Source organism: Triturus cristatus, chromosome 10, assembly GCF_964204655.1.
Source record: "Triturus cristatus chromosome 10, aTriCri1.1, whole genome shotgun sequence".
Taxonomy (NCBI): domain Eukaryota; kingdom Metazoa; phylum Chordata; class Amphibia; order Caudata; family Salamandridae; genus Triturus; species Triturus cristatus.
Window position 1 is genome coordinate 506,879,407 of NC_140593.1, and position 12,040 is coordinate 506,891,446.

Consider the following 12,040-nt stretch of genomic DNA (forward strand, 5'->3'; position numbering starts at 1 on the left):
CTGGTGTTGAAAGATCCTGCCAGTTGTTGTACGACCAGAGAGATGCCCTGGTGACTCAGCCAGTTCCAGAAGCACTGGGACTCCTGGCACAGGACCCATGACTGCACCCCATCCTGCTTGTTGCCGCACCACATGGAGGTGGTGTTGTCCATGAGGATCTGCATCCCTTCCCCCCTGCTGACTGGTAAGAAAGCTTTTAGTGTCAAGTGAATTGCCCACAACTCTAAAAGAATGAAGCGGAGATGGGTCTCTGCCAGTGATCAAAGTCCTTTGCTCTACACCTCTCCCAGATGACCTCTCCAACCTAGCAACGATGCATCGGTCATGATTGTAAGTTCTAGGTGGGGTAGGAAGAGGGATCTGCCACTGGTCCAATTGCAGTCCAGATGCCTCCACTGCAGATCTGTTGCAGCCTCCTCTGAAACATGGATGGAATCTGAGAGGTCCCGTGGTGCAGAGCCAACTGGCATGATTGACTAGCAGGATGCATGAGGCCCAGAAGTCTAAGACCCCCTCTAACTGAGACCCAGGTCAATGGCTGAAACATCAGGTGCATAGCACGAATGTCCTTGACTCGTTGAGGCGAAGGGAAGGCTTAGAACACAGTATCCAGGATCACTCAGGTGAAAGGGAGCCTCTTCTAAGCAGTCAGGTGTGACTTCAGCATATTGATGGAGAATCCTAAGGATGTTAACAGATTGGCCATTTTCTGGAGGTGGCCCAACACCGACTAGAGCAAGTCCACCTTCAGCAACCAGTCCTCAAAGTATGCAAAGACTGGTACATCTGACTTCCAAAGATGGGTAGCGACCACCACCATTATTTTTGTGAGCACCGAGGGATACTGGTGATGCCAAAGTGGAGCATTGAGAACTGAAAGTACTCTTGGCAAACCTGAAACTGGAGGTAACATTTGTGGATCTGCAGGACAGGGATGTGAAAATTCCTGTAAGTTCAATACCATCATCAAGTCGCTTGGATTGAGGTCAGACAGAACTTGGGCCAGGGTGAGCATCATAAACTAGTCCTTTTTGAGGAAGAAGCATAGAGAGCATATATCTAAACTAGGTTGAAATCCTCTGTCCTTTTTCGGCACCTGAAAGTAATGGGAGTAGCAACTCGTCCCTATTTTTGATGGCAGTGCCCTCTCTTTGGCACCCTTGTCTAGAGAGCCTGGACATCTTTCTTAAGATGGAAAATCGGTCCCCTGGAAGCTGTTGTGGTTTAGGTGGTATATATGGAGGGGTGGATAGGAAAGGTAGGTTGTATCCTGGATGGTTAGAAGTAACCATCTGTCAGATGTGATGATCTGCTAGCTCAGGAGGTAATAATATATCCTGCCTCCAACCAGGTGACAATATGACATACAAGGCAAACTAAAGGGGCTTATGAGTTACAGCAGTAGGGGGCACTGTGGGGATTGGGAAGTCTGTTGCTGTGGAGACAGGTTTCAGAGTTTTCTTGTAAGGATGCCCCTTGCGATGCCTCAAAAAGGAGATATTGCTGGGGGAATTGCTGTAGGGGCGCTGAATAGGCCAGGGGTGCAAGTTGTAGCTTTGCTTTCTGTAAAGCGCTCGAGGGCCAAATCGGCTTTGTCTTAGACAAGATGGTTGTAATTACTGACTCTCTGGTGAGGGATGCTAGAGGATCAGGGAATATGTAACTAGGAAGGTAGGATTCTTCCAGCATGGTTACCCCCACTTGTTGCCTAGTGCGAGTGTGTTTTTGACCTAGTCTGCTGGGATCCTGCTAATCAGGACCCCAGCAACTGTGCTTTCTCCCCTAAATTGGTTCTGGTAAGTACTTGGGTGTCTCCACAATTGGTTACTGGTGTACCCTTATAAGTCCCTAGTGTATAGTACTAAAGTACCCATGACATAGTTACACCAGGGGTCTCCCATGGCCTGTAGCATTTATTGTGCCCCCTTGGGAGTCCACTTAAACTGTGACTACACTACAGCACTGAGACTGCGCCGATTGCTGCTACAGGCGACTTCAGAACACTCCTTGAGAAACCATGGCCCTGATCCCCCTTGACCTCTCTGCTGCGATGGACACAGTCTCCCACCACATCGTCATCGATAGACTCTACAACATTGACATACAGCGAAATGCCCTCAAGTGGATCGCCTCTTTCCTTAAAGGATGCACACACAGTATCTGACTGCCTCCCTTCACCTCCACACCCAAGGACATCATATGCGGCGCACCCCAAGGACCATCTCTCAGCCCCACCCTGTTCAACATCTACATGACCCCCTTCGCAGACATCATCAGATCCCAAGGACTCAAAATAATCTCTTACGCAGATGACACTCAACCGATCCTCTCGCTCACCAAGGAACCCTCCAACGCCAAAACCAACTTCTGCAATGCCATGACCAACGTAGCCAAATGGATGAGAGACAACTGCCTCAAACTCAACTCTGACAAGACAGAAGTACAGATTTTGAGAAAAAACACCTCCACATGGGACCACACCTGGTGGCCTGCAGAGCTTGGACCAAAACCTCCACCATGCATGCAACCTTGGCATCACCCTCAACAGACAACTGACGATGAAACAACAAGTCGATGCAGTCGCCTCCTCCTTCAGATGGATCCCGATCAATACCAGAAAGACCATTACACAGGCCCTCGTCACCAGCTGCCTTGACTACAGCAATATGCTCTATGCCGGTACTTTCGCCCAGCTCCTCAGAATACTCCGGACCATACAGAACACTGCATCCAGACTCATCCTGGACCTTCCCAAACAGACCCACCTCACAAACCTCTAACGGCTCCCCATCCAGAAGAGATGCCAGTTTAAGATCCTCACGCATGCCTACAAAGCATTAGACTATCAAGGACCGTCCTACATCCACCATCACCTGAACTTCAATCAGCCCGCAAGACACGTGCGCTCTGTGTGAGACACAGACACACAGACACACAGACACACACACACACACACCCCCCCCCCCCCGCATCCGTCGCAGCAGGGACCGCTCCTTCTCCTACATCGCCGCCAAAAACTTGCCCCCCCCCACCCTCCCTGGCAGACTTCAGAAAGAAACTCAAGACCTGGCTTTTCGATGGAGACATGGCACACTCAGCACCAAGATACCTCTAAGGGCGACAGTGCTGCACCACACAAATGCTGATTGATTGACTGATTGACCAATGATTTGGCCACTAAAGGGCAATGAGAATCATCTTTGCAATGGAGTATCTCAATTTTACTAGAACCTTCTTTTGAATCGGAGTAATAGGCAGAAAGATGTAGGCAAATTTCACAAACCAGTCTACAAAAAGAGTATTGCCCAGCGACTCCAGGTCCTGCGCTCTAGAGAAAAAGCCTGAACATGTTATGTTTTGAGATGTTATGTGCATTGATCTACTTGATGAAAACCGCAATCGCTGAAAATGACTCCTAGCATTAAGAACCCATTTTGGGTTTCTACTACCTACTGAGAATTTCTTTTGAAGTCAGTGTCAAACTATAGTAAGGTCCCTTGCATGGCTTGGAAAAAAGTGCACACCCCTGGCTTGAGATTGGTATAGCAAGCTGTGGCTTTTTGATCCACACCTGAGCACACTCAAAATATATGTATGTGCACTAGGGGCATCTTTGATGCAAATTGAGACCTAGAGCGGGCTCTGTGTTCTAGAGGGGCACACTCGGTGCACCCTCCTTACTGAGCGCTACTAGTGTAAGCTTTTCAGGCTGTAGAGGACTGACAGGGCTGAAAGTGGAGGCTGTAATAAATTATTATAGTGGCAAGACACCTTTCACTTGCCTTGCCAGGCATAGTTGACTATTGGCTTCACCCATCATTCTAAATTGGTCTGGCAGCCTGCTGCAACTGGAGCCTCCTCAACCGGGGCTGGCACAGACTCCACTTACTTGTAACACTATGCCGGCACTGTAAATGCCATTCAGAAAGAATTTGGCTGGGCTGAGGAGAGGCCCTTCCCTTCGCAGCTCTTCCGACGGTCGTGCAGTTTTTTACCCGCTGAGACTATTACATAGCCTGGCTTTGACTAGTAAGAAAGGTATACATTCTTCTTCTGGTGGCCAGCACTTTTGTTTTTCAAGAAGTTTGGAGCTGCAATTATCTTGGTAGCAAGAGAACACATCTTTTCTTCTAGCAGCTCTGCAAAGGCTGCTACTAACAGTAATGGTATTTACCCAGGTTCTGAGGTTTACTGGGTTGCCCCATTATCCTTAATGACTAACAGTAATTGAGACCTAGGAGTATAGAGTGGTTGTAGTATACTCCCAGTATCTGATACCGATAACTGCATGACTACCATCAGGATGTTTAATTTAGCTGCCCCACTAACCAGAGCACCATAATAAGTTGTGATGTCATCTACAGGTGATGAACTTGCTGGTAAATAAATTAGTGAAGATGGGGTATAAAAAGATGCGGAATCCATATCTGAAAAATGATGCCCAAGTGGGAAGCTAGAGGATCTTTTATCATGCCTTTGATATTATTATGGGTCCTCTGCAGGCTGAGGTACTCGAGGCTGAACTTGTGGTATGTAGACTCGAGGATGGCCATTACTCTCAGAAAGGTTGGGGTAGAACAGCAGAAGAGATAGGCACCTTCGTGATCGGTGAAATGGAAGGGTGCTTTGGGATCATCTTAGTCAGAAAGTTATGGGCGGCAGGCAAACGTCCCGGCTTGTCAACCCTTTCAGACGAGCCGGGACGTTTTCCTGCCGCCCATAACTTTCTGACTAAGATATATTACACGAAGCACCCGAAATAGAGACGGACAGCCTCCACATTAATTACATTGAACGAAGATATATTTGGAATGCCTCGATCTGCACATCCAGAGTGGATGGGTTTAGGTGCGAGTCAACATAGACACATTACCAGAAGTGATCTATAACTGGAATTCCTCCATCCTGAGATCCACATCGGATGTCCACAATTTACAATTAAATCGAAGGGTTTAGTTGTGAGCTGACCACACTTAACCTTGCACCACATTTTAGGCCGTCACCCCCTGCCCTAGTCCTGATGAAGACCCGCACTGACCTCACAGTATTGCAGTACCTGGGTTGAAACGTCGACACTATTCCCTGGACCAGCATATAGAGTCTGCGCTAAACGAATTAATTTATTTCGCAGACCTACTATAAATACTTGTTTTCTGGCCATCATGAAATTTTCAACTTTTTAAACCATCTTGTACATATCGCGCACTTTATCACTGAGCACCAATTGTCACCTTGTCACTAATTATAATCACTTTGTATCTCGAAGGCCTTTACAAATAATTGTGGGTATATATATAAATGACGCAATTTATATAAAAAAACTCAGACTACCCTACAACTTGTTTCGTGTGTTGCCTATGACTAAATTGCATATGTCTGAATAACGCATGATTCGTGCTATTTGTACAAAGAGATCTTTTTTTACCCAACAGAACCACTGTTTCTCTGACAGTTATGGGGCGTATTGCCCTGCTGAAGATGGTAGTGTTGCCCAGGCTTTTATACTCCTTTGTGAATTTGATGATCTATATCCGCCCCCCAGTGTTCAGCTCCTTTGAGAGTATGATGTGTGAATTCATTTGGAACGGTTCTCGCAGCAGAGTTGCGCAGTCCAAGCTGTATCTACCGGTGGAGGCCTCGCAGTACCCCACATAGAACCCTATCTGGCAGCACAACTCCAGTGGGTGGCTAGATGGGTAAGCAGGCAATACACAGAAGATATGGCCACGGACTATCCAGCCTGGTCGAGCTCGTCCATTCTCTGCCTGTTTCACCCAGGGATTGGGGACAAAACCCCTGTGCAGCTAATGCTAGTGGTGGCCCACAGGTGCTTTAAGTGCGCTTTATTCCTCACTAGGGATTGCACCCCATATGCGCTTGCCTTGCCCCTTCTCGGCACACCAAGAGGCCGGTACTGCGTCATGAGTGCGGATCTTCCCGCCTGGGAAACAGCGGGACTGCAGACACCAGGTGACCTTTACAGAGATGGGCAGCTGTTAACATTTATGGTGCTAGCGACAGATGACAGGTTCCCTCGGGGCCAGTTTCTTCTACATGCCTCCCTCATCGCGGAGCAGAGGGCACGATGGGGGCGACATTTCGCAGGAAACAGCAATCCACCACACTATCCAATACATTCACACCATGGGAACGGGGAGGTGCCTTATTAAGTGGTTTGCTACCAGAAATGTTAGATTCCGCCTCATACAACTCTATATAATTCACAGGGCATATCTTACACCGGAAAACAAACAGATATTTTCGCCGCATGGATGCCCAATGTCCCCGCTGTCAGCTGGTGAATGCTGATCTAATTCACATTTGTGGGGTTGCGTTGCTTCTGCCACCTACTCGCGAACGGTCACCACCCATCTCTCAGATTGCACTGAACGCACAGTGGCAAACACTTGAAAGACTTGCATCCTAGGCCTATACCGTAGACCCAAACAATGGAAGGCGTCATCGCGCTTCATAGATCTGGGCCTGATTACTGCCAAGCGTCTGGTCACGAGGCGATGGAAAAACCCAGAGCCTCCATCCTGGGATGCTTGGCACTGCTCCTTTACAAACTGGGCACAGGCATAGAGTTTAACAGTGAGGTGAGAAGATGCTCTGGGCCCGCGCAAAATCCCACTGGCATCGCCTGGGATGTAATACTATGGACTCTCAAAAACCTGGACAGGAGTACCGTTCCCCCATCTCAGAAACACATACAGCACATGTAGTAACCGAGGCTGACCCAACATAGGCATCAATAACAAACACCCCTAGCTAGGCCGACCATCGGTGCCCCTAACACCCAACCCCCAGTCGCTCAACACTACATGCACTCCTCATGAGGGAAGGATGCTGGCAGCCAGGGTTCTAGAAACCGGAACAAACTGCTACCAAATCGCTAGGGCATGCAGATTGATACTCTTGTATATTCCAACTCCGCCTGTTAACCCCCCCCCCCCAATCAACATACACATGCGCAACTGTGTCACTCTCAGGCCATTACTGGGCAAAGTCTTACCATGTAGCCGCGCGCGGGGACCCTTTTAAATAGGCCCGCAATAACATTACCTCATCACTTCCCACTGAGGCACCAAGGTAAATATGCACCCATTGTCTTCTGACCAGCTGTCAAGTTGGCATTGCAGCTCATGTTATGACCACAGATTCTATTTACATGTGTTGTACCCTCTGTTAATACCACAAAATATGAATAAAGAAATGTAAACAAAAAAATGAAGTTATGAAATCTGTGAGTGGACTTTTTTGCACATCTGAAATTGCTGTCTGTCTGTATAATAGAGCTTGCTGGGAGGGGGCTGTGAAGCAGAAGGAAAGGAGAGAGAGAAATATGTATAGAGGCTCCAGAAAAGGAATCTCTAAGTAGTGTACATTGAGAAAGAAGGGTGATCATGTCTAATGTTGAAGATGAGAATTTTTTTTTTTTTACTGGAAACAAGTTGAACGCAGGTCAGGGCATGTGATCAAGGAATGCATACAGTGGAAAAGTAAGGAGCGGTAGGTGGGAAAAAATCTATCACAAAATTCTGACAATCTTTGTGTGTTAAACAACAAGCCGAGAAGAGACATATTGGATTGACTGTGAGCTGCAGTGCACCAAGGGCAAGAGGGATGCTAACAGTCAAGTTGTGTATTAGATTTGGTGCTAGATGGAGTAGGACTCTCTTGTGCTGTGCCAAAGGTGAGGGGAGTGCTAACACTCCGGTCGAGTAGAAAATGGAATAGAAAGTTATTTCTCAAAAGGCATTGGTCACAATTTGATCAAATCTAGAATACACTTAATGTGTGTTTAACCCACCCAAAAAATATTACACACAGCAACTGGAATCAGTGGTCTAGACCTGTGAGCACTGTTACACTTAAGCTGTACCCCAACACCTTTATACTGCCTATATTTAAAATGGCACCCCTATTCAGGTGCCTTATACAAATATGCGGATGACTTTATGGCAGCTCTTAGCACTGGCAAATACATCCTCTCTCAGAATGCACCTCTGTAGGGTCAAAAGCATTCATTGTGGTTCCATTGGGCTACTACAATTATTTACTCCTCCACTCAGATGTCCTTTCAGGTATATTGAGGATGGTGCTGAGGTGATACTAACAGCAAGCCCATGTTACTACAGTACACAGTAAATTTCCTATTACATCCCTCTTGCTGCTGGAGATCTGGAATGCCAATGAATCTGGCATGCTTCTTCAGGAGTTCTAAAAAGAACCCTTGTGGGGAGTCGGCATCAATAAATAGGCATTGGAATGACAATAAAATACTAATGTGGTAAACATAAGTTAATTAATTGAATAAAAGGTCTGAGGAACCAATTAACCTAAAGCTCAATAAACGAATACGTTGAGAAGTGGTATGCCCTGTATTAATAAGACAACTCGGTGTAGTACCCAAGGCATTACCAACAATCTTGTTAATGGAGACAGTGTTGTACCACCATGGAAGATCATGCAAGAAAATGTAACCTATTTCTTTCATTGCATGACCCAGTTGCAGATCACAAAAGAGCAAGGACTGCGGTCTATGTAAACTCCATCAATTTCTTAGAGATGGTTCTACACATGTGACCTAAAACAAGTTAACTAACCTAAGTTTGGGCATCAGGGGGAAATGGATTAAAGAATTGCTATGAAACATGAGACTTAGGGCCTGATTGACAAACCTACACAAAAGTGTGAGGTTATCTGTGTAAATCAGGACCAAAGTCTGCTGATAAATGGAGCTCGATCTTGGGAAAGGAGCGAAGACTAATAGTGTGTCACAGTGGGTAGCTTTGTGGCTCTTTCTTTTCGATGCCAATACTAGCCACGCTGAAGAACATCTTTAAAGAAGGAAGTGACACTCTGAATAAGACAAAAATATATGCAGTCCCAAAAGGGTACCGAGATTATCTTAAGAAAAGTCAATTCACAGTCAAAGAGGTGGCAAGAAGGACTCGAGATGGCTAAGTGTAGAATCATCTGTTCAATGTGCAGTAAAATATAGGGGAGGAGTTGCTAAAAAAACCTTGGTCTAAACATTTCCAAAGAGTATGACAAGGTTGTGGTGAAATAGTGGGTACAGCAGGAGAGGTTTAACCAGCAGTAAAAGGGAAGATGCATTTTCACTGCAAATATTATCGTGCAGTCCTTAACTAGAGAACTGTACTGTTGTGAATAGCCAGCCCCAAAAGGATGATGACGGACTTGAGGCAAACAAATGTACAATTGCCACAACTGTTGAGGTCTGCAAGGTCTGCATCAGAAAAAAACACTTTACAGTTGTACAGTATGAACAAGAGTAGAGGCATTACAGGAACCTTTGAATAGCTCAGGATTGAAAATATTGGAGAACTCTAAAAATTAGGAATTGGATGGGGAAAAATGAATATCTTAGGAATGTATTATCTCATCTCCAAGTACCCTCAATTCAACGTTGCTCGAATTATTCTCAGTCATCAATGCAATTCAAGAGATCTAGAATTTCAGATTTGGGTCACAGTTACCAAATTGTACTCATGCACTCGCCATCTTGCACACCTCACTGGCAAATGGCCCGACATTTCAAGTCAGAGTCCTGCTAACTGAGAAGAGACGCTAACCTCTGAATGGAGATTTGGGGACATTTGCCAGTGAAGATGTGCAGGATGGCCAGTGAGTGAGGATATCTGTTGAATTGTGTTGGAGACTGAGGAAAGAAAAATTTGAGTAGTGTTGAATTGATGCTACCTGAAGACTGTTAGAGCCCTGAGGAGTGGCAGGATGCCATGAAACATTTGCTGGCTCGGCTCATCTACAAACTGTATTTGATAAAAAAGGGTCAAGAATCTCAGTTTCACTAATAATGACACTTAAATATGGCAACAATAAGAACACATTAAATGCAGTTAAATATACATATGATCATCAAATTTCAACTTGTAATGTAGCTCTCATTTTGCAATTGTTCAATGTATAATAGGTTTATGATGACGTATAATATTTGTATCTATATATATTTTTTTGTATACAAAAGACTGGTTTAATTATGTATTATTAATTTCAGTGGGATGAATCTTCTTCTAAAAATGTAAAAGTACATTGATTTACGAGTACTGAGAAACTGCTCCATTTTGTGTTAAGTCAATTCATTTTGTAGCACGTTTCCTGCACTATACTGACATTTAATGTATTTTATAAACAGCCCAAATAGACTAGGTAATAGAATGAAAATATTAAATATTTTGAAAAATTGCCTAATCTGAAACGAGGATGAACAAGGGATGTCAAGAAACTACTTCAAAATACTTTCAAGATATGAAATGTATTTTGTTAATCACACAGTATTAAAAAAGTTCAGCACATTTAAAATATATTTTGGTACCTACCTTTACCCTTTCTTCAAAAGGAACCACAAAAGGCAATTCAGTTAAAATTGCAAGCTGTCTCTCCTCAGAAACGGACAAGGGTGCTGGCTCCATACCAACTGAAACAGAGACAATTTGGCAGATTTAGGAATACAGCTTTTATAGGTTATACATACATAACAGCAACATCTCAAACGGAAATGTAACACAAAATAGCTTTAGGAACAATCTAGAGTATTTTTAAACAGTGTTGCTGGGACAATTTTCAAATTGGGGGTGCTACCATCAATGTTACATCACTGAAATTATGGGGATTGTGAAAAATCCAAGTGTCACACAAATAACAAGTACAAGTATAGCAAATGAGCCACGCCAATTCAGCATGACCGTGGTAACGGTGCAGCACGTAGCTGGTGGCACATTTTAAAGCACACTTTCTCAAATATATTACTAAAGGTAGGTGTGGTAGCACACTGTCATCTACAGGCAGCCCATTTTTCATTGAAATGCCACAAAAGTCGCACCGTCATGCAGTTTTACTAACAAAACTACATAGCACACAAAACATTGCGAGAGAAAATCGAGTTTCAGCAAATATTTTTCATCTGCATATCACCAAGTAAAAGATTTTGTTTTGATAGTAATAAAATATTTGTTTCTATTACACTTCACTTCATTTCAGAATTACAAAAATACGTGATTGATTTGAACTTTCCCTGCTGCAACTATATTTTTAAATATTTGTACAGTTAATTTTCAGGTATTTAAATGTTGTGTTTTAGTAAAAAGAAAATGACATCGTACAACATTTTCTTCCACACTTTCTGTATCCCAGCAATATTGTCAGATAGTTCACTTTACAAAATTCTCTAACTTTGCAGTCAGGGAAAGAAAAGTAAATGCCAATCTGCATGTCAAAAGAATAAGCAGCAATTTGCAGAATACATAGCTTTGACGTTTGACCTCTGTCTTTGAACACATAACAAATGTGACAAGATAAATCAAAATTTATAGGCATTGTTATAGCTCATTCGCCGTCTGAACTCCAGCATGTTTAATTTGGGGATGGTGCAGCACCCTTACTTCCAGGAACTATGTTGTTAAAGAGAAAAAATGAGAAATTTCAAGATTTCAATCTACAAAAAACATGTATGGTGAAGTTTTGCAAGCATGTTCTTACTATTGCTTTTGAATATGTATCTGTAGAAATACCGTGTTGCAATTACAGCTGCGTTAATTTCATCACAAGTCAACACACAAATAAGGAATCATGGGCAAAAAGTTAATCCTGTTTTTTCTGCAGGCTGGCACTGAAATACCATAATGGCTATGAACCAGTCACAGAAATGAACACGACATATTTACAAGGAGTGGCACGCAAATATGGCTGCATGCTCAATCTGGCCATACCATATTACAGAACACAATGTTTAAACTAGGAAACTGTGCTCTGTAAATAAGTGTTTGACACGTTCCCTAAGTCAGAGGGTGGTAGTTGGAGCGTGCCAATGTTAAAGAATAATATTTCATTTGATAGCTAATTGAGCAGAAGAACATATTAGAAGAGTGTATCGTAAATAAAATTATGTACCTGGTTTTGGCGGTGCGCAATTAATATTTTTAGTATTAAGTATATTCTATGTTGACGCCGCTGTGCGCTCAGCACATACTAGTTTATTTTTGCATTTTCCAAT

General features: G+C 43.8%; 1 protein-coding gene across 2 annotated transcripts in view; it reads right to left on the minus strand.

Moving 5' to 3' along the window:
- UBE3C (ubiquitin protein ligase E3C) overlaps positions 1 to 12,040 on the minus strand; it is a 992,333-nt gene that overhangs the window by 335,941 nt on the left and 644,352 nt on the right. For both annotated transcript variants that reach the window (XM_085631966.1, XM_085631967.1), the window contains exon 17: positions 10,368 to 10,465. In XM_085631966.1, coding sequence (XP_085488092.1) covers positions 10,368 to 10,465 — 98 coding nt within the window. The remainder of the gene's footprint in view (positions 1 to 10,367; positions 10,466 to 12,040) is intronic.